At 36.9% G+C, this 27,929-nt stretch overlaps 1 protein-coding gene across 1 annotated transcript; it reads right to left on the reverse strand.

Moving 5' to 3' along the window:
- Positions 1-15,195: 15,195 nt before the first annotated feature.
- On the reverse strand, positions 15,196-20,445 carry LOC131857544 (uncharacterized). The gene is made up of 4 exons (XM_059210216.1): positions 20,269-20,445; positions 20,012-20,154; positions 19,024-19,849; positions 15,196-15,630 (listed from the first exon to the last, which is right to left on the reverse strand). Exons 1-4 carry the CDS (start codon positions 20,443-20,445, stop codon positions 15,196-15,198), a joined length of 1,581 nt encoding a protein of 526 aa, XP_059066199.1.
- Positions 20,446-27,929: the final 7,484 nt, after the last annotated feature.

A 27,929-nucleotide genomic window follows, 5' to 3' on the forward strand; every position in this document is an offset into this window, starting at 1 on the left:
AAAAAAACTATGGAGGTCAGAATTCAGAGATCCAGAAAAGAGGAGTCATATTGATTGTGCAACAAGAATGCAATTCAATAATTATAGTTTTTTATGAAAATACAAAGAGAGAATCCTTATAAAAAGATACTCGAAACCCTAAAGGTGAAAACCCTAAAGAATTAAAATATTCCTAAGTTTAGCTTAAGCATGGAGTATAATAGACTAATAATTAAATAAATAATTATTAGCTAATAAAAGATAACTCCAACACCCCCCTTAAGATGAACCTAAGGAGTAGCTATAAAACAACTAAGGACTAAAAAAACATGTAAAAAATGCAAGAAAGCAACAATGGGTCCCGACAACTAGGCCACAATCAAATATCTGTAAAGTGGAGAAAAAAGGACAAAACCTAGTGGGAACAAGACTCATCTCCAAGAAGAGATGAAAGCTCTAGTGAAGGACTAAGAAGCCTCCAAACAAGAGTGTTCCAGAAGATAGGAACAAAAAAACATGAAGAACACCACTGAAGCATCAAATAGCTACAAACACTGTCGAAGAGTAATTGCTGATATGAAGAACCTCCACTAAAATAGAACATGACCAGGTAGAGAAGACTGTAATCTGCATGAGTGTCCTCAAATGACACTACTCGAATTAGATGGAAAACAAAGGCAAACAATTAAACTCGAAGATACATATGGCATGAAACACCAAATCCTGAAGATCTGATCAATCGAACCAAGGAAGCATTAGAACAACATGACAAACCTCCCCATAATGCTGAAAAAGGAGAGGGACAAGTACACTGAAAAAAAGGTCAACAAGAACTGCATGATGAAGAACCAGGAACATCGAAGGTGCAGAGAAAGTACATAGTGTCATGGAAGGAACACTCACTTGACATACATCATGAGGCTAATGTTGTGGAAGGAACATTCACTTGACAAAGGTAGATGACAAACAAAAAGCAAACACTAACCCCCATGGCACTTTATAAGTAGTGCATGTACAATAAGGCACAAGATGTGCAAGATCCCAAGTATACAATACATGGTGGCACTTTATCTCAGTGTGTTTGCATAAATAAAATGCTACAATGATAAGAAGAGATAGAAGACTGGAAGCAAAAAGCCAAAGACGAGACATCCCACTCAAAGAAAGAGATTCTAGGACCTGAAACATCCAAGATATTCATGAGAGTGCTGAAAAGCAAAAAAATGAATAAAATATACCTGGAACACAATTTGGAAAGAACACTCATATGAATAGAAAGTACACAGAACAATCTTTCCAATAATATAAATTTTTTCAAAAAATGGAGTTCGAATGCTCAAGTGATGTCTTCCGGAGTGCAAAAAGGAACGTATGGCTTTGATAGAAAACAACGCCATCAAAAAAGAAAAATCAAAAGTTGAAACCTCCATATTTGGATAAATCTCGAAAAGAACTTTCCGACGATATAAGATTTTTGAAAAAGCGCCTCCGTATGACCAAGTTACGACCAAAATAAAAAACCCCTCTTGTAGGGCATAAAGAGGGTTAAATTTTTTTAAATTTTTTTCAAATTGACGAAATTTTTTCTGATCGTACGGTTTTTTGTGCCTCGAAAAATGTGCCAATAAAAAATCATGCTCAGATGCCCTTGTCACCAAAAATAGGCAAATTATATATCAAAATTCATGGAATCAGCCTTCTGAATCCAACCGTGAGGTCCTTTGTGCACCAAAATGTACCAAAAAATCAGCTACCCCTAGAAATAGAAAAAAACAACAGCACAAACCCCTGAATACACAGATCTGAAGAACAAGGCCCAAAATATCTCATGAAGAGAACAGGGGCATGCAGATCTGGAGCTCTGATACCATATTGGAGTTGAGGAAAAATCAACTCTACAGCGCCCAAAGATCACCTGCATGCAAACCTGTCACAAAAAGAGAGAAGCAAAAAACTATGGAGGCCAAAATTCAGAGATCCAGAAAATAAGAGTCATATTGATTGTGCAACAAGAATCCAATTCAATAATTATAGTTTTTTATGAAAATACAAAGAGAGAATCCTTATAAAAGGATACTCGAAACCCTAAAGGTGAAAACCCTAAAGAATTAAAATATTCCTAAGTTTAGCTTAAGCATGGAGTATAATAGACTAATAATTAAATAAATAATTATTAGCTAATAAAAGATAACTCCAACACAAACAATGCTTACAACACAGATATGAAATCCGTAGATCATCTCCACATCAAATTGCCCTCCGGAAACTATCTGTCAGTTCTACCCTAATCTGGACCTCAGCCCTTCCATCTTCGGTCCACCGGATTAGAATATCGTTGGTTCTATATCTTCGCTCGATCTCTAAACTCTGTCTTCTATCTTCTGTCTTCTATCCTCTCAAATGATTCTTAAACTTCTATTTATACCATTTGCAAATAATTAACTTTATCAAGTCGACCCAGAGACCAATCAATTCATGAAACATGTAAACAATAACAAGTCAACTCAAATAATTAAGAACTTCTTCCAATGCACAAAATATCACGTGGTCTTTTGGGAACACCGGACAAGACACAAGAAACATAACTCCAAGATCCACAAGTCACGAATATCAACCACAACCCGATCCAACTTCGCTCAACACTCTACCAAATTAACCGGTAAGAACATATCAACCGGGCCAATATCGAAATCGATAACTTACTGGGATTAAATTCAAATGCCATGAAACTCAAACATGACAAAGATCATTAACACAAGGGAATAAATGCAAAACCACAATGGTAAACTCTCAAACAAGAAGAAATGCCATGATCTCCAAGCAATTCCACTGCTAACTGGTCAACCGGTAAGAACTATACTGGTGCTCCTGCATCAATCTCCTAGAAGAAAATATTAGCAATATGCTCCACATCATGAGTTTTCTTACAAGGGATGAAATGTGCCATCTTGGAGAATCAATACACTACCACAAATATGGAGTCATGTCCACTCTGGTTCCTCAACAATCCTTACACATAATCCATGCTGACGTACTCCAAAGGTCATTTTAGAACTATAAGAGGTTGATCTAGACTAGTACTCTAACTAATCCCCTTAGCTACTTGACAAGTCCTACATTCCTGAACAAAATTTTAGTCATACTTATAAATAAAAGGCCAAAAGTAATTATCATTTAACAAAGTTATAGTATTATCAGTGCTAAAGTGTCCTATTAATCCTTCAAAATGCTTCTTCTTGATCAAATTCTTTTGCATTGAGCTCTTGGTAATGTACAATTGGCTCCATTTGAACATGTCATTGTGAATGAAATAGTGCAAGTAATTTATTCTATTAGTCATTACTGAATCTCCACTCACCTTCCAGGCCTTTGCAAAATCAAGATAACCCTCATACAAATGCTCTAGCTCATCAAATCCCTTCACTATCACCCTCATTTGCATCATTAGGTTCCTCCTTTCACTCATTGCCTCTACAAACCTTTTGACTTCCTACTTTGGTGTATTAGGACAAAGGTATTGATAGACTTATAAAGCACTGAGAGGGGGTGAATCAGTGATAGCAAAAACAATACCACTTTAAACACAAACTGGTAAAAATAGTTAACCAACTTACTTGAAATTATGCATGCAATCCCAAGTGATATAAAAGAATCCACAACAAGTAAAACATCCACCATAACACAAGTGTTTATATGTGGAAAAACCAACTGGGAAAAACTGTGGTGAGATGGGACTCACAAGTTAACTATTTGCAATAATAGGTAACTGATCAGTTAAGGTCTACAAAGTGCTCTGCTAGTAGCTAATCCTATTAAAGATCCCAAAGCCCTGTTAGGAGCTATACCTACTTAAAGGTAGTACCCTGTTAGGAGTAACCTCAGTAGAGGATTTCAAACCCAAACTAATGGATCACCTGGTTAGAGGATTTGTACAATGAAGCTTGTTAGAGCTTACCCGGTTAGGGGATTTAACTGTTGTAGTGATTAGAAACAAGTGGAATGATCTAAAAATAACACATCTTGCTTTTATAGATCCTCTTCTGCTCACTTAATACTATATCATCGACATACTCTGCAATTCAAATCAACTTGAAATCGTAACATCACTTGTGTCTCACATTATAAAAATAGTTTATCACGATGTCATTTTATAGACATTAGTTTTCATGTTGGCTCAGTAACCTCATCACAATTTCCTAGGTTCAATGTATCTGGACAATATTTCATAACACATCACAGATTACCGCCAAATTTGTCGGTTAGGAATAACTCATCACGACCGGTGATAACTCATCACACAATCAGTGAAACCTGTTGGAACACCAATACCGGTTAATAGTTAACCTCTTCCAACTCATAGACCAATTGTCCTCCATTTTCCTCCTTGTCGATCTCCATAGTATCTCCAAACTGGTGTCAATGAAAATGACCAAAACCAATTGTCATTCTTGCATATACTGGTTGTCTACATATATTGGTTAGACACCTTCATGCCGGTTGGACTTCTCTATACAAATGATACTGGTTTGCAATACAAAGACTTAGGAGTAGTACTGGATTGTCTTGACTAAGATGACTATGACAAAGTGAACATATGTGTGTGTGTATGTGCCATCAATGACAACACATAAAGTCATCCATTACAAAAATCATCATCAAGCCAATAGGTATATCTCTTCATAAATTCATTCCACCACATATACCTTTGGTTTAATTTACCCAACTATTTATACATTAGATTTCTTTATGATCAGTATATAGCACAAACTCTTTCAGCTACAGATAGTGCTTCCATTTATTCAAGGCTTGAATTATGGCATAGAACTCTTGATCATAAACTAAGTATCTCCTTAGGGCATCATTCAAATTCTAACTAAAATATGTAATTGGACTTCCTTCTTGACTTAGGACCATAAATATTGCATTGCCACTAGTATCACAATCTACCTAATTTTTTTTATTGAAATCCAATAAGACCGATACTGATTAATCCATCACCTTTGGGATCAACAACTTAAATATTTTCTATACTCAGAATGTCCACTTAAAATCCTTCCAATCTTCTCTCACGGTTTCAATCATTGGCATGCAAATGGTACTAAAATTTCTAACGATTTTTTGGTAAAAAACTTACAAAGCCATGAAAAGATCTCACCTCTCCCATGTCTATAGGTGTTGGCCATTCCAATTGCTCTCACTTTTTCAGGATCCATCTTCAATCCTTCTATTAAGATGAGAAATCCTCAATAGATTGGATCTATTTTCATGAAAGTGCATTTCTTAATGTTGATCAACAACTTGTCTTCTCTCAGTCATTGGAATAATTGTTTGATATGCTGAAAATGTTCTTCTCTTGTCTTGTTGAATATCAGAATATCAAGGTAAATAATGAGGAACTTGTTGGCATATGCACACTCCAATGAGACATTGTATGTGATTGAAGGTTTTGTCATTGATGGCAACCTTGCAATCCTATGGCACCGACAAAGGCATTATACCGGCATCAGCAGATCACACTCTACACCGACACTCAGGACACCGACACCGGCACAAAAGAAAGGAAGTATACCGGCACAGAGGCCGACATGATTTTGTTATATTATATTTTGTTTATTATTGTAAAAATGTGTAAGCCGACTTGGCAAATTGTAAAATGACTCATATATAAAAGAGATCATTGTAGATATTTGAGTGATGTGATAGAGAAGTATTAAGAAAAATATTAGGCAGACCTAATGTGCGAAATATAGGTCAAGAGGTATATGTAAAGAACAGAGCAGGAACCGGTACTGAATCTGGCATAGAAGATGCTATTGTAAAGCAGTACAAGATATTGGATTTGTATAATCCTTATTGTAAGTCAGTGTGACTTCCCATTGAGCAGTGAGCTCTAGGCAGTTGGCCTTCCTGCATGTGTAGGCCCCTATTGTAAGTAATATTCTCTTATTGGTCAGTGAGTGAATATTGTGGGTCACAAATCCCACCGAGGTTTTTCCCACACCGGGTTTCCTCGTTAACATCTTGTGTTATGGTGTGTTTTTCATGTGGATGTTCTTGATTCTGTTTATTGCATTATTTCTTGCATATCGGTACACTGTTATATTATGTTCTGCATGTTTTAAGTTAAGAAATTTTAATTACCGGTCAGATACTGATTCACCCCCCCCTCTCAGTATCTGTGGGATCCCTAACAATTGGTATCAAAGCTTGGTCCTCTATTTTCAAAAGCCTAACAACTTGAGGCAGATCTTGACACCGGTAAAGATGGAAAATCTGATGAAGCAACTTGAAGGAGCTCTTACAGACTATGATGCAGAAAAGTTGAAAAATATCAAATTAGAAGATGATTTAAGAGCAGCTCAGGACATCATTCAGGCACTTCAAGAAAATTTTATTGTTGCGAGAAATAAGAGAAGAGAAATCTGTGAAAAATTGCAAAATGAGAATGATGAAAAGGAATCACTTAATGATATGATAAGCAAGTTGAAACAAGAGATCATGACAACAAAGAATGAGATGTAAGATATGACTATGAGATTTTGCAAAGAGATTGAGGATAGGAAGAAGAATGAAGAAGAATTGACCAGAAGACTAAGTGATGCAGCAAATGAGAACACAAGACTTAGCTATGAAAATGACATGTTGAAGACAGATCTGATGCATACTCAGAATGACTCAAATGAACTGATGAGACAAAAAGAAGTCCTGGAAAGAGAACTAGAAAATGCAAACCAGCACAAAGAAAAATTCAAGAAAAGCTCAGAGGAACTTCGCACCTTGCTGAAAAACCAAAAACCTAAAGGTGATACTTCTAGAATTGGCTTTGAAGTTGGTGAAAGCTCCGGTATTGCAAATACTCAGGATCATAGCAAACCGGTAAGACAACCTAATGCTTATAAATTCAATGGTAAATGTTTTAACTGTAATAAGTATGGTCATAGAGAAAATGAATGTAGATCTAGAAATTATCAGAATATCAACACACCCACTGGTCAATGTTCTAAATGCAACAAAGTTGGTCACAACTCTGAAAACTGCAGAATGAATGTGAGATGTTATGTTTGTGGAAGATTTGGACATTTATCTAATTAATGCAGGACACAAACCGGCATAGGTTATGGGAAAGCTATTCAGAAAAATAATGTAACTTGTTATGCATGTAACAAAATTGGGCATATTGCTAAGATCTGTAGAAGTAAAGGAACACTGGTAGACAACAAAAGTTCTAGCTTGAAAGGTAAAGAAAAAGTTAAAGAGGTTAAGCAAGAATTCTCAAAACAATGGATTAGAAAAGCTGATCTAAATATTGAGAATACTGTTTCACCGGTAGAACAGAGTGATGCTTCACCGGAAGGACAAAGCAGTGCTCCACTGGCAGGAAGTTCTTCATCAAATTGAAGAAAATTTCCTTGAGGGTTTGGCAATCTAGTGATACATGTGCTATTATTCCCTCGGTTAGAGATAAGAAGTTGGAAATTACTCATTATCGACAAACAATGTTAAGTAAATACTTAACTGACATGCAATTAATGTGGTAGATGGCGAAAAGACACTATAAAATTAAGGTTTTGGCTCCATTTCATTTCACTGAGATTTCAAATTTTTGAAGAGCGCGAAGACTCCGAGCTAAGGCATTTCAAGCAAGAAGCAAGAACACTCCAAGCAATCATCCATCCAAGGCAGTAAAAGGTATTTAATCATGGCAACCACCTCTGCAATTGAATATATAGAAAACCCTACTGTTGTTGAGGTAATAAAAAGACCTAGGCCCGTATTTCAGTTAGTTCCCGAGATAGCAAAGAAGGATGATACCTTAGGTGCTTTTTCTCAAATTCCTAAGGGAGTTGTATATGCTGAAGACCCCGGAATGTACATCCATTGCAACATCAAAAAGTTAGGAGATGAGGAAATTAAAACCATGTATAAAACTGTGATATGTGATAATACCAGCAATGTAAAGGATGAGCACAAGATCATTGAGACCCTAGGATTTAAAAAGATCCTTAGCATTCCTGAATTTCCAAAGGATGTGATTAGGATAGTTTTAAGCATGGTACATGGAGAATTTTTTTGGCTAGATGCAATTCACAAAATCACCAAGGAAGCTGTGAAAGCTGTCACAGGGTTACCAACCACTGGTAAAAGACCAGATAAAACCAAGAAAGTTTCAAATGACCTAGTTATAAACCTAACTGGTGCAACATTCGACAAAAGGTCCCTGAGAGTAAATGATGTAAAAGATATCAATGTAAGATTCATCAGTATGATATTAGGGTATAAAGCTACTCATGCTAATAGACTTAATTCAGTTTCAAGTTTATACATTAAGAATGCTTATGATATGGTCACAGACAATGCAAAAATTGACATATGTGAGTGGTTAAAAGATGAATTAATTGACAACCTTGGAAAGATCAAGAAGGACAAGAAAGGAACTTTCAGATTTGGAAATCTGTTAGTATGCCTAATGCTACATATAACAAAATAGGTTCCCAGTATAGGCTACAAAGAACTTGGATATGACATACCGGTAGGCAAACAATTGACTGAACTATTCAATAACATGGGTGAGAACAAGGAAAGCAATATTAATGACTTCTTTCAAGCATTAAAAACCAAAATGAAGAAAAGAGTAAGGTTATCACAGAAGATTGTAGACAAATACAAAGATGATATATGCTTTGTCATCAAGAAAGATGAAATCTGGATGGAAGCTGTCATCCCAAGGATAGTTTGGGTAACCAAGATGGGATATGAAACAGATGGTCACATAGTTGAAACATATGCTAAAGCACTTCTGGAAGCCCCCAGAGAACCTAAGGAAGAAGTATTTGGCAGTGCAGAAAATATTGAAAGACAAATTCAATCAAAGAAAAGGGTGAAAAAGGTTGAGGCAGTTGTAAGGAAAGGGTCCAGACAAGCAAAAGCCATAAAAGAAGATGTATTGAAGAAAACCGGCATAACAGAGGATGAGTTAGCAGCTCCACAGCCTGAAACTCACCTATCACCGGTAGGTACTTCTTTAGGAAGTGACATGCCTACAACTTTTAAAAGAGTTGTAAGAAAAAGAGATCCCTCACCGGTAACCACAACTTCACCTAGGAAGACAAGGCAAAAGCAACAAGCTGTGAGATCTCCGGTTAGAAAGGACACACCAAAGAAGAAACTGACATCCAAGAAGAAGAAAAGGACAAACAAAGACTTGGCCCCTCTTGATATACTGCTAAATGAAATCACAGAGGAAGGTAAATTGAAAAATATAGAGAAAATATACGACACTCTAACACCTGATGAGAAAGAACAATTTGAAAATAGTGTTATATTGCACATGGATATGTACAAGAAATTTCTGATGGAAGTAGTCAATGAAATACCAGATGAATTATTCAAAATATTGGAGGCAAGAAGACAGGCAGTGATAGAATTGGATAAGAAAATAATAATTGAAAAGTTACTTGTATATCCAGTAAACTCTCCACAAGAAATTGATGATTTGATTGCAAAGGCCAACCGGTCAGTATTCTCTACTGCACACCGACATATTTCACTAATGGCAGGAAGAGTCAATGGAGTGACAAAGGAAACATAAAATGGATGGGATATATTTCTGGTTGAGAAAGAAAAACAAGAAGAGTACAAGAACCCCAAGCCTATCAAATTCTATCAGAAAGATAGAGACAAGGGCAAAGGAAAATTTGGTGGACCACCTAGTATCAAGGTTAGAGACAACTTACCCCCACCTTCTTTAAATACTCCACCGGTAAAATTAACAACTACTGAAGATCAACTGACAGTCGAGAGTATGGATGTAGAGGATAATAATCCTAATCCTGAAGTCCTATATACTGTGAATGTTGATACTCAGAAGATCAACATAGTAGTAGACAAAGATACAACTGATAAATCAGATAGGGCTAGTGAGCCTTCGGTAGCAAGGGAAACTGATAAACCGGTAGAAGATAAAGAGAAAAAGGTAGAGACTGAGAAATAGACTGAGGAAATGGAACATACAGAGAAACAAACAGAGCTAAAGGCTCCAGAACAACAACAACCGGAACAGGTACACAAGGAAACAATGCCACCGACAACTAGTGAAGTTGGAAAACCATTGCTTAAAGAAATGCAGACACAAACTGACCTACCAGAGGTCAATACAAGCTTGGTTACTTCCACCAGTACTCAGATTGTTGGATCATCATTAGGATACAAATCAACAAATGTGACTGAGGTACTACTTGACTCTATCAAGAAAATAACCGACTGCAACTCACAGGCTTACAAAGCAATTGATGATACCATACCAATTTTGAAGGTAATTGCACTTAACTGTAATATAGATAACAAAGATTCTTTAGGACAATTGGATACACTGTGTAAATACATCTCAGAAAACATTGAGAAAATAAAGGAAGATTCAGTGAAGGATAAGGTAGAAATTGAAAAACAAAAATTCTTTGATGAACAAATAAAGAAGTGTAATAGAGATTTTGACACACTTCTACCAGAATTATGTAATTTGTTGAAAGAGTACAAAAATCTATACAAAGATACCTGTAAAACAAACTTTTTGACTGTAGATATTGACAAGAAAATGAGCAAGGTACAGGATGAGATCAATAAACTTGCAGATAGTTTTGTCAACTCACCTGATACACTATTAGTTTTTGAAGAGAAGATAACAAATTTTGAGGAAGAACTACTCAAATTGGAAAGGGAGAAAGAAAGGATAATAAATAAGGCAAAACATTTGAGATCCAAACTAAGTCCAAGATTGGACTATCTAGCATCTCTACGGAAGGAAGTTTCTGAGGCACTAATACAGGGAAGCAAAACACCGACAGAGCACTTGCAGCATCTGACCGGTACAGTGAAGAGAATAGAAACAACAATAAAGGATAGCAAGAAGTTCATGGATAGTATAAACTTAATTTTGGGAGATCTTTTTCAAATTATAACTACCCAGCTACAAGGTTGAAACCACAAACTCTATTGACATCTTGACAACCTTTGTCATTGATGCCAAAGGGGGAGTGGTGGGATGAGAAAATTCAAATCACAGGACATGAATCATATGCTCAGGGGGAACTCTCACATTTTTTGGTAACTCACATTTTTGGTAACATTTTTGGACTACACATTTTTGGATACTTTTTGAAATTTCTCATGAGTGTTGCCATCAATGCCAAAGGGGGAGATTGTTGGCATATGCACACTCCAATGAGACATTGTATGTGATTGAAGGTTTTGTCATTGATGGCAACCTTGCAATCCTATGGCATCGGCAAAGGCATTATACCAGCATCAGCAGATCACACTCTACACCGACACTCAGGACACTGACACTGACACAGAAGAAAGGAAGTATACTGGCACAGAGGTCGACAGGATTTTGTTATATTATATTTTGTTTATTATTGTAAAAATATGTAAGCTGACTTGGAAAATTGTAAAATGACTCTTATATATAAAAGAGATCATTGTAGACATTTGAGTGATGTGATAGAGAAGTATTAAGAAAAATATTAGGCAGACCTAATGTGAGAAATATAGGTCAAGAGGTATATGTAAAGAACAAAGTAGGAACCAGTACTGAATCTGGCATAGAAGATGCTATTGTAAAGCAGTACAAGATATTGGATTTGTATAATCCTTATTGTAAGTGAGTGTGACTTCCCATTGAGCAGTGAGCTCTAGGTAGTTGGCCTTCCTGCATGTGCAGGCCCCTATTGTAAGTAATATTCTCTTATTGGCCAATGAGTGAATATTGTGGGTCACAAATCCCACCAAGGTTTTTCCCACACCGGGTTTCCTCATTAACATCTTGTGTTATGGTGTGTTTTTCATGTGGATGTTCTTGATTCTGTTTATTGCATTATTTCTTGCATATCGGTACACTGTTATATTATGTTCTGCATGTTTTAAGTTAAGAAATTTTAATTACCGGTTAGATACTGATTCACCCTCCCCTCTCAGTATCTGTGGGATCCCTAACAGAACTTACTTAGGAACTCATTCAATAATTCATTTATCAACTACATGAATTCACTTGGCACATTAGTTATTCCAAAAGGCATGACTAACCACTAACACAATGCTTCATTTGTATTAAGTATAGTCTTCCATTCATCTTCTTGCCAATTTTTTATTTAATGGTATCCACTCTTGAGGTCAATCTTGGTGAAGTATTTTACACCACACAAACAATTCGTGATGTCATCCATCCTCAGAAAGTAAAATTTGTACTAAATAGTGATATTGTCGATGGTCCTAGAGTCTATACACATCCTCCATTCCACATCCTTCTTTGGCACCAAGATAGTAGGTACTGCACAATGGCTTTGTATTTCCTATTGAATGACACAATGTAGGTGTTCTTTATTCCATCATTAATGGCCCTCCTATCATATTTCTAAGCTCTTCCTAATAAAAAATAACAAGAATCCATTGACACGATATCAAAGAACACTTAATCCTTATATGATCCAATGTCAAATTTGAGTAGACATTGTTCACTGACTAGGATTTTATGATCATCTTGAATGCAAGCAATCCATTAGGGGTTTGCATGTTTAATCCTCTTCAAATTTATCTTCTGAACCACCTCCTCTAAGACCAAATTATTTGTGCTAGCACTATCAATAATGACATTACAACACTTTCCTACTAACTTGCACCTTGTCTAGTACATGCTCTTTCTTTGTGCCAACCTCTCCTTGATCTCAGTATCCAATATGGATATTCTCTTTAACATTTATATTTAATAGTCAACAAGTATGAATTGATTCTTCAATTTCACCACCATCCTATCCCATTTTGTGATTCTTTCTTTTCCTCTTTGATTTTTCTTTAGTTGAACTTCTTTCCACCAAATAGCAGTATGCCCCTTTAGTTTTGCTTTTTGAAACTTAAATCTCTCTATGTCTTTAACTTTTTAATATTAAAAATATTCTTCCATCTCATTTATCCTTTCAATCAACTCCTCTTGACTCAAACTATCGATATAACTAGGAATATCTATTCTTGGCCTTTTCCCAATCTTGGTGATAGCCTTTATCATCTTGATTTGGTCTGACTCCTCCTCTTCCTTGCTTTCTTCATTTTGCTCCAAGATGCTCTGCTCCTCACCATTACTCTACTCCTTCAATCTATGGTTTAGGCCCCTTCATTTATCTTCCTCAATAGTATCCAACTTATTCTTCATTTTCCTCATTAGGTCCCTCATTTCCTCTATACTTTTGGCAACACTGGCCATAATAGGTATCCTCCTCAGTAGCATATTTTCTTCAAATCAGGTGCAACTACCTTAGGTCGATGGTTTGTCTATAGGGTTAAAATTGCCTCACAATTTGGTGCTCTGCTGACAACACTTGTAATCTACCTTAGGTTAAGGATTTACCTGCACAAGAATCTTCCAAAATACTCTCTCCCAAAGGATTAAAATATCACTCTAATACCACTGATGCAATCAAGGTTGGAGAGTCAGAATAGACTATCCAACCTTACAACAAAACTCAACACAACAGAGGCATTTACAAAAAATAAGCAACTTTATTAGTCCAAAATAGAAATAATACATGCCCATAGGACTTCTCATATGCAAGTTAAAATAGAATCCATTGGCCACACATGCAGGATCATAGGCCACCACAGGCTTATAACATACAACATGCAAAATTGATTATAGATTATAAGTCCCTAACTCCTAAATCCCTAACTACTTATCCACGTGCTACTCAATTCAACGGATGATTATATATTAACTCCAAGCCCGAGGAATGATATATGTCAGCCTTAGCTAGGTCCCAAGTGAGTTAAGGTAGTAGAACAAATTCCTACACTAATCTTGAGAGAAGGATAATGTAAAAATATTTTAGATCTTTACAATGACTATATAAACTTAACAAAAATAAGGATATATAGAATGCATACCACAATACAATGATTTATGTTGCGAAAACCCTTTCGAGAGAAAAACCCCACACTCTAAAATCTACCCAATATATTATTAAAAAATCAATAACATATTACAATATGCTTGCAAAGAAAGCTTCTCATGAGAGTATCACCAATATATATCCATAGACAACTTAATAGCTATCAGACTCTCAAAATATATCATAATACACAGTCATAATACAGTGCCCTCATAAAATAGAGTCATGTTCTAGGGCAAACAAAATACATAAAATATACACTATTAGATCTATGACCTAATGATAAACAGTCGAGATTCATAATGTTATATTATACATAAAATATGGATTTGGGGGCATTTCCCCCAAAATTCCCCATTGAGGGGGCCATGCCCCCCAAACCTCATAAGGGGGTACCCCCCGCCCCCTTTGTAGTCCCCAACACTCATTTATAAATAGTAATATTTTATTATTGCAAGGTTGAGACACAATTTTCATAACAAATATCTCACTTGTCAAACACATTGCAATAGCAACAGGAGGAGTAACAACATCATGTTTTAATTGCTAGAGGCCCATAGATTCTAAACAACATCTGAAATTCTCAGTGCTTCCAACCTTAGTTAAAGGATCTACACTATTCATCAAATTATCTACCTTAACCAATTTCACCATGTCATCCTCAACCATATCTCTAACAAAATGATATTGAACATCAATGTGTTTGGTCCTGACATGAAATGTCGGGCTCTTAGCTCGGCAGATCACACTTTGACTATCACAGTAAATTGTTTTGGAATAAGGCAAAAATAGGTTTTCAAGGTGTCTTGAAACCCTTTACAAAATGATTCTAAGAGGTATAGAATTATAAAGAAACATCCAAAACAAAATGGGCTACAAGGATAGGCATAAAAAGTAGCAGCCAAAGAGACAACAAAAGCCCAGCCGGGCACAAAAAGACAATAGAAAGACCAAACCCAAACATAGAAAGAACCAGCAACAGAAAACAACCCAATTACATTAGGCTTCTGAGTGTGTCAACGAGCTTAGCCTTAATGGAATTCATTGTATCAACAATAACCTTCATAGCTTTATGATCCAAATTTTGAAAGGCCACCTTTTTCTTCATGTTCCCTCCGGTCCTTTTGTAGGGTCCTTCACCACTTCGAGCCACCTCAACTTCATCACCAATAAAAACAACAACCTTATTCAGTTGTTCCAAACTATTCACCATGGTACTCATAACAATTGCAGATTGTTTAACAATTTTGTGACTGGTAAACATAATGGCCTTGAGGGTGTCCTAGATCTTGTTGTAGCCTTCCTCAACCTGGGTGATGCATTCCTCCAGCCTTGTCTTCAGCTGATCAACCCCTTCCCCTATTTTCTCGATACAATTCATGACCGAATTATTCTCAGCCTCAATCCAATTCCCATTGTTATTTAGATTACCAAGAGAAGAACCAGTAGGGAGAGAATCCATTTTGCTTCCCAGGGCTCTTTGGTTAATCTGAATCTCTTTAAGTTCATGAAACAACCACTTGAATAAATTGAAGGTGTCAATTGCATGATCACGAGCCATCCCCAACACATTTTCATAATCCTCCCTCTTATCATTTAGCTCATCACTTTTAGGATGAAGGTCTGCAATACCACCCACACCCACATTACCAGTCTCCTTATAGGACAAAGGAGAGGCCGAGACATTAGGGTTATCAGGGTTCTTAACATCATCTGCCTTCTCAGTAGAAGAGGGGGAGCCATTCTCAACCAAAGTAGAGGAGGAGGACATAACAATGTTCTTATGACCTTTGGAACCTTTCCTCTTCTTGGGTTTACATCTCAAAGGAATTTCCATTTTAGCTTTTTTCAGGGGAGGGGGATTCTCATCAGACCTAGACTCAGAGGCATCATTATCAGACTCTCTCATACTAGTCTCATCATTCTCAGAAGAATTATGGATAAAATAATTGAGAGGAGGAAGAGGATGGAAATGGGAATCAATAAGAACTAACAAGCCTTCATACACGATGGGAAACTTAGCAGGGATCTTACGGTGGTCATTGAAATTAACCCTAAGAGCAAACATGAGGTAGAAAGTGAAATACATTTTCACACCATGGTGGAAATGATTCAGAATAACAAAGTGGTGGCCATACACCCTAGTATACTGACCATCCAAAGTAAGGTAATTCATAATTACCTTGAGAAGCTTCTGCCAGAAAGACTTGATGACCACAATATCATAGTAGCTGGCCGTCTTCTTAACAGTTTTAGCCTACTCCTCCTCCTCCTTGGGGAAATTTTGTACATCTTGCTCTGTGTACACCCTATCTTTGTAATACTTCATGCCATCCATAGATAACCTAGTGACCTATGCAATAAGGGCTTCATCAACTAGGACCCTCCGACCATGAAGAGCCATCGTTCCATCCTTCTATTTTTTAGCAAAATATCTCGTAACATCTTGATTTCACCCTTGAAGCCTCTCAATGTATGTAGTGAACCCACCTTTCTTCAGAATGTGCCATAGCTTCTTTTCATTCTTAATCTGCACACAGTTAGGTGACTCAATTCTTTTTCTCGCACCACCCATTTTATTGAGCTCTCTATAATACTCTATGCGATGAATTTCCAGAGTTAAAGCAAACCTCCAGAAAATGTATGAAATCGCCCACAAAGCATGTGAAATAAATTCGCATTGATTCTTATGTCCTCTGTGGCCACCTATCTCAGAACGAAAGGTATTAATAGTTCTAGAAACACTCAAAGTCATTATAGCACTAGTAATCATTAAATTTACTCCCCTGGCTTTGCTCGTGGAGCATATGCATCACAAATTTTGAGTCCAACCTGTCACCATGTGTCCAACAAAGCTGGGCTTTACATGTCACTCCCCTGTTGGCAAGGAAGTCATCAATTATATTGGCTTGTTTGTAAACAGGGAAAAACATGCATTTATCAAAGGTTTTAATAATATTTTATCTTTTTTCATCCAAATATCAACATTCCAAGCCGGAGTTGAATTGCCCTTAAGGTAGTTGATAATGTTCTTTGAGTCCCCCTCAACCCAAACAAGCTTACAGTTGTTCTGTTTTGCAAGTTTTAAACTGTAATAAGCTCCTATGGCTTCAACAACATTATTCATCTTTTTACCTAGAGGGAGAGAAATAGAAGAAATGAAGTTTCCGTAGTGATCCCGTATCACCCCACCACAACCAGCTTGACCAGGGTTCCCTCTAGCCGCACCATCGAAATTGATTTTGACCCATCCTTGGTGTGGGAAGTTCCAACTAATGTTGTCCCTAGGGTTGACCTTAGGTGTAACCATATAATGACCAAAATCCCAGTCCTTGACAACATTGGCTTCATACTCCTTAAGGATACCACTATGAGAGAGGACATTAGGGCTAACAACCGAGAGGTTATCAAAGATTGGCTCTAGAAATTTTCTTGAAGACAATATTAAAAGAGAGATGGATATCCTTTAAGATACGATTATCACGTTATTTCCATAAACCCCATGCCATGTGAGGAAACACAAAAAACCAGAGTTTCTTTATGAAGGGATTTCTTGAGGGCGGGTTCCATTGGTGGACGAGGTCCTTAACAACTCTTGATAAAGTCCAACAAAGATCTCCTTTTTGAAACACTAGACTCCAAATCTCAGAGGTGTAAGAGCAATGTAAAAATAATGGTCCACAAATTTAGCCACTTGCAAGCACAAGTAGCATCTATTTGGGATAGAAAAGCCCCTCTTAACAAGATTGTTAGTAGTTAAGATTTTATTAAGAAAGAGGAGCCAAAAAAACATATTGACCTTAGGAGAAAGGTCCTTAATCCAAAATTTAGAACACCAAGACACATGGGGTTCATTACAGACATCCGTAGAAGCCACAAAAAACTTTCCATTAGGATTGAGTTTCCAAATTAGTTCATCTTCCACACTTTCCTCCAAACCAAAAGAATTTAGGGAAATTTGTGACTGGGTGAAAGAAGGATTAATAACAAGAAGATTAACCCACTTACCCTCCTTCCAATAGTTAGCCACCATAGTGCCAAGAGAAGCCAAAGATCCCAAAGTAGGATCAAAAGCAAGTGAGTGATTCCTGATCTAACAATCATCCCAAAACCAAATTTTTCTTTCATTCCCCAACTTCCAATAGGCTCCCTAGCTAACCACATCCCCATCCTTGAGGATATCATTCCATAGATGAGATCCAACAAGGATATGAGAAGAACTCAAAAAATCCTACAAAGAATGAACATTAGAGAGATATTTATTATACCATAAGGTGTTCCATTCCCTTCTACAGTCATTAGACTTCCAAACTTGTTTAGCCAAAATAACATTATTAAAGGTTTTGATGCTTCTAATTCCCAATCCATCAAATCTCCTTGGCTTGCAAACATTCTCCAAGGAAACTAGAGGGATTCTTCTCTTTTCCTCAACCCCCGACCAAAGGAATCCTTTTTAAATTTTGTCAATAATTTCAGCAAATTTAGAGGGAATTTTGAACAAATTGAGAGCATGCACTAGGAGGTTCTGAAGAGTAGCTTTCAACAACTGACTTTTACCAGCCCGACTCAAAAGGGTACCTTTCCACCAAGCCAACTTCCTATTAAATCGATTAATTAAATATTGCTAGAAGGACTTAGAAGGTTTAGATCCTAGAGGGAGGCCCAGGTAAGTAGAGGGGAGCTTACCAATGAGGCAGCCAAGAATGTTAGTAATCTTCATTTGGTGCTACTCAGGGGTGTTGATAAAATAGATAAAATTTTTAGTTCTATTAACCATTTGTCCAAAGGCTTTTTCATAGATGTTGAGAATCAATTTGATGACTTTGGCTTCTCCAAAAAAAGAGCTACCCATTAAAATGGTGTCATCAACAAATTGTTGATGAGAGCAAATCAAATTGGTAGAGGACAACTTGAGACCTTTCAGCGATCCTTCCACAACTTTTTTATGAATGTATCTCCCCAAAATTTCCACCATTAGAGTGAAAAGAATAGGCGATATGGCATCACCCTGCCTAAGACAACTCGAGGTTCTAAAGAAGTGGGACGACGATCCATTGACAATAACAATAGAAGAGGCAGTGGAAATGAGCTACCAAATCAAACTAATAACCTTTCCAGAGAAACCAAAAGCCTGAAGAATTTTTTTTAAGAAGCACCAATCCACCCTATCACAAGATTTAACAATGTCCAATTTCTGAAGAAAGCCTTGAGACTTCACCTCCAAAAGTGAATGAATGTTTTCATGAACAATGATGATGGAGTCAAGAATCTGTCTTCCTGGCACAAAGACATTTTTCTGAGGGGAGATTAGAAGAGGAAGAACACCTAGCAACCTCAATGTAAGGACCTTGGAAATAATTTTGTAGAAGGAGTTGTACAATCTAATAGGCTTAAAAGCATCCAAATTATCAACCCCTTTCTTCTTAGGAATGAGGACAATGAAGGTAGCATTCAATTTCTTCAGCAGAGATCTAGCTCCAAAAAATTCTTTAACAACATTGGACACATCTTCCCCTACCACATCCCAAAAGTGTTGAAAGAAAAACATAGGAAAGCCATCAGGGCATGGAGCTTTACTGCGGTCAAAAGAAAAGACAACACTCCTAATATCCTCCTTAGAAGGATTGGCAACAAGAATATGATTTTGGCTCCCAGATAGGATTTTAGGTATAGCACCAACCAACATATTCTGAGCCTCCAGGTCCAACAACGCAACTTTCTTCAGAAGAGCAACAAAAAAATCAACAACTCTACTTATTTCATGCTCATTATCAAATCTTCTCACATTCTTCATCAGGTGGTCAATTCTATTTGTAGCCCTATGTTTAAGGGTAGAGATATGGAAGAATCTGGTGTTTTTATCACCATCCTTGAGCCATAAGGCTCGAGATCTCTGCCTCCAAAAGGTCTCTTCCTGAGCTATAATATTGTGGTATCTGGACAAAACCTCACTTTCCTTAGCAAAACTATCATTCACATATCCTTCATTTTGGACTTTATTTAGTATTAGGACCAACTCCTCTTGAATAGCAGATTTATGATCAAAGATGTCCCCAAAAACTTCTCTATTCCACTTTTCAACCCTCTCCTTGACTCACCTTAACTTTTTAGCAACCCAGAACATAACAGAATCATCCACTTGAACATTCCACCAATCCTTCACACTAGTGGAAAGGTTTGGGTGGGATAGACACATTTTCTCAAATCTAAACGGAAACCTCCTTCGCGAACCATGTTTAGGCTGAGCCATCAGACATATTGGAAAGTGGTTAGATCCACTTCTAACCATAGAATTTAGAGAACAAATTTAATGCTGGATCCACTCAATAGAAATCAAGGCCCTATCAAGCCTAACTTGAATCAGGTCGGTACCAACACGACGATTGGACCAAGTGAAAGAAGCTCCAGATAAATCCAATTCAACCAGACCTTGACCATTGATGAAGTTAGCTAAGTCCAATTTGCTGTCAATCTGTATCTTGGATCCCCCAAATTTCTCAGCTTCTGTGAGAGGGGTATTAAAATCCCCCATTATCAGCCAAGGAGTATTGGGATAACGGCTACGAAAAGAAGAGAGATTTAGCCGAAATTTCCTCCTGCAAAATTTATTGGGAGCATACACATTGGAAAGGATCAAAGAGAACCCATCCCTTAAATGCTTAAACAATGTAGCTACATGGTTACTATTGTGATAGATAGGAATACCATGAATAAACTTGGTATTCCAGAGAGTAGCAACTCCCCCAGAAGCCCCATTAGAGCTGCTCCCTTGAGATTCACAAAATTTAGAGAACTTAATTTTTCCACCTTATCTTTCTACATTTTAGTTTCTTGAATAAATAAAATATCCAGTCTATGATCCCTAATTATATTACGGGCAATGTCCTGTTTAGGACTATTATTGAGACCTCTTATATTCCAAGATAGGATCTTCATTTCTTACCAAGGGAATTAAATAGACTATCATGGATCATTTTCTGTGATCCATCTGCTATGTTCTGTATGCACTCCTTCTGTCTTTGCCATCTGTTATATTTTCTCCCTGCACTTCGAGGTGGCCCACCACAGTCTGCCTTCACTCTGTTACAAGTTGTAACTCCAGGATTCTACTAAGACTTATTTTTCTTCGACAACACCTTAGTGTAGCTCATTTCTTCATCAAATTCAATTCCCTCTAAACCCGTAGCACTATCAACCTTTGGGGCCTATAGGGTATCCAGGATAATAATATTCGGGTCAAATTCAAGGAGGTTATAGGTGGAATGTTGTGATGAAGAGTCATCCTCCAAGGTTTTCTTGAGATCATTGAGCTCAAGATTAGCAAACAATGATCCAAGAACCAAAGAATATTTTTGATCTTTAAAAGAAAATTCTTCCATATCCTTGAATCTGTGGGGATTTAGGGAAGTTCTCCCTCCTCCAAATCCTCAACCAAAACATGTTCTTCTCCCTTTTTAGCGATCACATTCTCCTTAACTATATCCTCTACAACCTAATAAGGACCCTCCTTAGACGTGATCTTCAGATCTGTCCTTGGCCTCAAGGTTTTGATCGCCATGAATACTTTCTCTGTTATCTTCCTCCCGACCTATTTGTTTCGCCTCACTGTTCTGGCCATGTTGAACAACATTTTTCTTATTGGTTTTGTGGCTCCCATAAGGTCCTTTTTGGTGCACGAAATCACCCTTCTTATTTTGGGTATCTGCTTCCACAGGTTTGGGTTTCTAGACGATAGGTCCTTTATTGGGATCTATCTTGGTGTTCTAAGGGCATTTCTTTGCCCAATGACTCGCCTTTTTATAGAAGAAGCAAACAAAAGGTAACGAATCTCTTCAACCAAATAGATTATTTACAAGCATGAGTAGTTGCCATATACTTTGCTTCAATAGTGGCAAAACAACTACAATCTATCACTTACTCATCTATGTGATTGCACCACCAAATAAAGTAAAGACATAAGCATTGGTGGATCTTCTCCTATCAACAACACCTGCCCAATTTGAATCATAACCATGAATATCAAGGGACGTCTCATGTCCTATAAAATTACTACAATAACACACAGAATACTCTAAGGTACCCTTTAAATATCTGAAGACTCTTTTAATTGCGTCCAATGAACTCTATTTGGATTAGACATATGTCTAGAAAGAACTCCCACTACTTGGGCAATATTTGGTCTAGTGAAGACCATAGCATACATTAAACTTCCAATTGTATTATGGCAAGGCAATTTGCTTATGCTTTCCATATTTGATGGTGATGTAGGACTTTTTAAAATAAATAAATTTGTTCCAACTATAAAGGAAACACATAATGTTCTAAAATCCTACATGTTAAACCTCTATAAAATTGAATTTTCATACTTTCTCTATCCTAGCCATAGATTTTTGTTCACTCTATCTCTTCTAATTTCCATCCCAAAAATGTGTTTAGCTACACCAAGATCTTCCATTTCAAATTTAGTAGCGAACTGAGATCTTAGTACTAAAATCACACCTTCCCCTTTACCAATGAATAACATATCATCAACACATAATGCAATGTTTATACAACAAAAATGATCAACGCCTACGTCTCCAATTTTTTAACATATCGTGCGTGTAGTCTTCACTATTCGTCGATCTTGTCTCATTTCTTCTTTCCCATATTTTGTCTAGTTGATATCATTTTCTCCCCATTTTGATTCCATGATATCAATTTGTCGCAAAATCCATCCCATTGATGTCATTTCATCCCCATTTTGAGTTCATGACATCAATTCATCCCAAAACCTATCCCAATGATTTCAGTTTGCTCCCATTTTGATCCCGCGACATCACTGTCTCCCAAAACCTACCCTAATAGCATCATGTTCTCCCAATTTTAGTCTCATAACATCATTTTGACCCATTTTCCTATCCAATTACATCATTTTGGTCCTATTTCATGTCCTTTGACCGGCTTTGACCTGATTTACCTATTTTGCCCTAATTTTCTTAATTCTTCCCATTTTCCTTTTGATTCCTCCCATTTTTGCCCAATTTGAATCAATATGACCAAATTAAGGTCTCTAGACATCATTTTGACTTATTTTCCTATCAAGTTTAATTAATTAAACCCTCTTTCCTACTAACCCTTCTAAAAAGTAAATTTAAATAATTTTTTTTTATTTGCCTCCTTTTGCCTATTATTAAATAGATTCATTTTATTTAATTACCTAACCCATAAATATGAATAATAAATTAATAAATTGTATTTATTAATTTATCATATTTATCTTCTTATGAAATGGAGAATATTATTTTTCGGTAAGTAAATAGCTAGATTGGGCCAGCTCCCATTATATTAATAATAACAAAAAATTATAGAATTTGTCCATAAAACCCATAACTGAGAGAACCCATATGTCCTGCATAGTTGTTCAGCTTTCAAACTTGACATAGACAAATGAAAATTGGAAGAGCCTGAGAAAATTTCCTAGAATACTTATCAACAATACCCACATATATACCAAAATACGGTCAGGATTGAAAACCAAACCTAGACATTACATCATTTTAAGTCCTATCCTATAATCAAAGACTATTCTAGTTATTCTATCAAACCAACCAGGAAAAACACCAAGCATAATGTTCTTCTTCATCAACCTTCGCCTCTTCGTTTTCATCGGCTCATGTTTGTTGAGTGGCCACCGCATGAGCCACCACAAGACGTTCTAAGCCACACGCATGATGAGCCAGTCCTCTTGCCATCTCCATGAAGTCTCGTATGTCGTTCTCCAACCACTCTTCTATAGTTGTTGATAAACCTAAATTGCCAGAATTATCCTCTGCTTCTATCTCATCTTTCGCCAAACCCCCCTCCCTCAAATAGGAACTAAGTCAGTTGTCCTCCTCACACTCAATTACTCCTGCCAGTCTCTGTAGGAAGAGAAAGCTGCAACTTATGGTTTCTCTTCATTCTTCAATATCCTTTGGCTCTAATGTCCTTACAATTAAGAATTTACTAATAAAATTATTCTCATTGTGGGCCATATAGTAATTTTGAGGTAAGGGAACCATCAATTCTTGAGCCACGTTGTCCAAAGCACCATCAATTTCACCCAAGAAATTGTGCTTGAAGAGGATTTGACAAAGATTTTTTTCCTTGCCTTTCTTAGCTCTTCCATACAATAAAAAAAATCTTTGCCTTTCTTAGCTTTACCATACAATAAAAATACCATAAACATCACAATTATATTAGTATTTACCTTGTAATGATGATATACCTTAAAAAATTCTTTCCCCAGTACTACCTTCATTGCATGTATCACTAGTGGGTGTCTAGATGTCATGATTGTGATTAGACTTTTGTTTATGATTTGTCCCAAGAACACCATTTGTGTCTTTGTGGATTCAAGCAACAATGGTGTGCCCATGACTCTATTTTTTAGACTTGTTTCATCAGAATATATAATAGTGGAATGTGTAAACAAATGCCAAAGTCACCTTTAATAGATCCTTTGCTACAAATTTAATCATGAGGTTAACCCGCTTTATGAGGCTAGAGATATGTCAAATTTTCCTACATTTACTCCTCATGCCTTAGGATAATTACAAATATGAATGTCATGTGTCACCAAGATAGCTATTGGCAACAACTAACACTGTTGTCATTAACGATACTGTCATGATTTAGCCATCATTATTTCTTACATAGTGCGTACATAAAACCTCCCCAAAAATGGGCACATTTGATATAGCTCTATTGTCAAGGAAAGTGCAATGATACAAGATTTTGAAGTACTCAAAATTATCTATTCACCGTCTAATCCACATGTGTGATTGACTACTATCCAATTGCCTTGCAACTAATACCAAATCATTATATTAAGTTGAGTTTTGATGCCTTCTTTGCCAACTCATCCACTAACCCATTTCCTTCCCTATACACATAACTTATTTTAAATTCTCTTAGGCTTTCAATCAACTTCTTTATTAGGGCCAACCACTTGCTTAATTTCTAGTTAGGCACCTGATTTTATCTAATAGAATTGACGGTGATAAGAGAATCTCCTTCCAAATGAATTCTTTCATCTCCAACTTCTTTACCTAATTCTAGTCCTCTAAGAGAATCTAAATTCAACTACATTACTAGTAGAAACTCCTATGAATCCAAATTTTTTTGCAATGACAACTCCTAACTCATTTTGAGCCACACATTCAATTCCCCTTGACCCAAGATTGCCTTTTGAGGTGCCATTGAAGTTGATTTTGATCCAACCTATCTCCAGGGTATTCCATTGGACATTCTTTCGATCTATAGATTGACTAGCCTTACTATTGCCCATCAGTGGTGGTATGATCATTCCTTTAAATAATTTAATCATTTCCTCATCCCAATTTGAGTAAATGTTTCCTTTCAAGGTTTTTTTATTATTAGTTGAATTTTATAGTTCCACTGTCAAAGCCTCTATTTTCTTTACAAGGTTGTCCTTGTTGGCATTGTGTTGTCATTTATTTCAACCGGTATGGAATGTTGATTGGTGAGTAAGTATTGGAGACCGATATGGTATGACAATTGGTAAGTGATGGTTTGATAATGTGTTGTTGCCAATCAGTAAGCACATGACCAGTAAGAAGGCATGATTTAACTAATGAAGAATGTGCAGGCAATTGATATGTAGTTTGATGTCATACATCAGAACTCCCACCAGATGAAGATGCTGTCACTGGATGAAGAGAAGAATCACAAAAAGTGTGCTGCCTCAAGTTAGCAAGGAAGACATATGGGAAGGTTACCAGGTCATATGTCTAGTTGATGATGTATCTCCTTAATGTCAGCAAAGTCATATCAGTGCTGTGCTGGAAGCATCGAGCATAATGTAAGGACAATTAGTTCCCATTTGATGGTTGTCAACAAGTGACAAAGATCCATTTCCACTAGGTGTTGGCATGTTTAGTGCATTGGTCCAACTACTCCCACCGATAAGTGGTAATACTTATCTTATCTCCCAACATGCATGAATGTGTTATAACTCTCTGGGATAGATCGATCAAGAAATATAAGGCAGGTGGTTGAAGGCTTATACCAAAAGACAAAAGTGGAACATGAGCAAGCCTCCAACATATGAAATTAGAGATTTGCACTAGATCAACAAGGGAAAGTATGATGGGCTACCAAGATAGGAAGAGGAAGAGTAAGGAGTGATGAGTTTGTCACTTTGATAAACTAGTTGAGCAGAGAACTGGTCAAATGAAGAAGAAGGTAGGTGTTAGCATTTGTAGACAAGGATTCACTCTAGGTTGCTGATATTAATAGAGATGTCTCTTGTTAATTGATGCCTAAGATCATCTTGCAACCGGTATTATAGGAGGTGTGTATTAGAGACTATTGACATGTCAATGTCAACTGATAAGAGAGAAAAGAGGCAAAGCAAAAATCTCCTATCAGATGGACATGTGTATAGTGACTCACTCTGGATATATGCTAAGGTTTCACAAGTTTATGACCAGGTTGATGTGATCCCACCGACATAACAAGAGACTGCATGGTTCTACGGTTGACTGGTTAGTGCATGACCGGTAGGGTAAGAAGACTGGTAGTATGAAGTATACATCAATTATGTGTTGTGGTTGGTGACTAAGCATAAATCAACATAGTGGACTTTGTTGAGATGGATGCCGACAAAGATGACATGTGGATACTAGGTGGCAAACATGCATAGGTCGGTGAAGAGTACTTCAGCAAGGTAGTTGCAGAGTCGGTTGACTTTAAATAAAGACTCTGAATATCATGGGTCAATTGTAGATGTTTGTAGCTAAAGGCAATTTGAAGGACAAGGATTTGATTTGTCGACGTCATGATCAATGCAAGATGTCCAAGTACAAATCAGATTTGGTGAAGACAACCACAAGATCATTCAACGTGATTGACAGAGAAGGGTCCATGTTTGCTAAGTATAGAAAACATTTATTGAAAGAAAAGAGATATGGGAGTGCCATCTGAGTTGTCGTAGGTTGTCCATCTCAAAGATGAGATCCGATCTTACCCGATACTCCTTGTGGTCGATGAAGAAACCCTAGCGTGCCAAGTTAGAATTTTTATCTTGGCGAGAAAGATCAAGTATAAATATGTTGACCAAATACCTTATGGATCAATGCTGCCAGATGTTGTGGTGCCCGATATTGAAGAACAGAGTGTGAGTGTGCAACATAGAGTTAATCAGTCAGAGAATTCAATGAAGAATATTGAAGTGACTGAGTTCTTGAGAGAACTGGTAAGAGGATTTAATCAGTGAAGTTAAAGTGACCAGTGAGCTGCCATAGAAACTAATAGATCATTCAAATGGTAGTGTCCAACCGGTAAGAAGGCAGTAGGGAGTGAAGCCTTGAAGAGTGAGTGTCAGAGAAGGTCTGACAAGGAAGAAGTAGAGAAAAGATAGAGTGACATAAAGAGATTCAACCGGTAAGGGTTGAGGTAACCAGTGAAGTAGTTGCAGAGTCTATCAATTCACCTAATCGACAATGTCTAAACCGGTAAAGTTGTAGCAGAGAGTGAAGGAGAGTAGGAACAAAGTGAGCAGAGGACCAACAAAAAATAGAGCAGGGTTGCACCAGAAGAGAAGAGTTGAACCGGAAGAGAGAATTTATTGCGAAGATTATAGAACTCATTTGTAAATGGGTTATTACTTTTGTATTGTTTGTATTCATTGTAATCACTGAGTTGGTGCTCGATGCTCCTTGGGTTGGTGTCCTAAATTAGTAGGGGTTGGTGCTCCTTGGGTTGGTACCCTAAATCAGCAGGGGTTGGTCCTCCTTGGGTTGGTGTCATAAATCAACAGGAACAATTGTTTATTATGAGGTTGGATTGGAGCAGTAGACTCCAACAACATTTCTCATCGAGGTTTTTCTCATATTGGGTTTTCCTTGTATATTTGGTGTTATGTGATGTGTCATTGTGTCTGCTTGCATATTGATCTCTTTCCTTATCTTACCGATATGTTTACTCAATCTTTGATATGTTAACCGATACTCACATTTAAGAATAAAAAGA

The sequence above is a fragment of the Cryptomeria japonica genome, chromosome 8 (assembly GCF_030272615.1).
Source record: "Cryptomeria japonica chromosome 8, Sugi_1.0, whole genome shotgun sequence".
Taxonomy (NCBI): domain Eukaryota; kingdom Viridiplantae; phylum Streptophyta; class Pinopsida; order Cupressales; family Cupressaceae; genus Cryptomeria; species Cryptomeria japonica.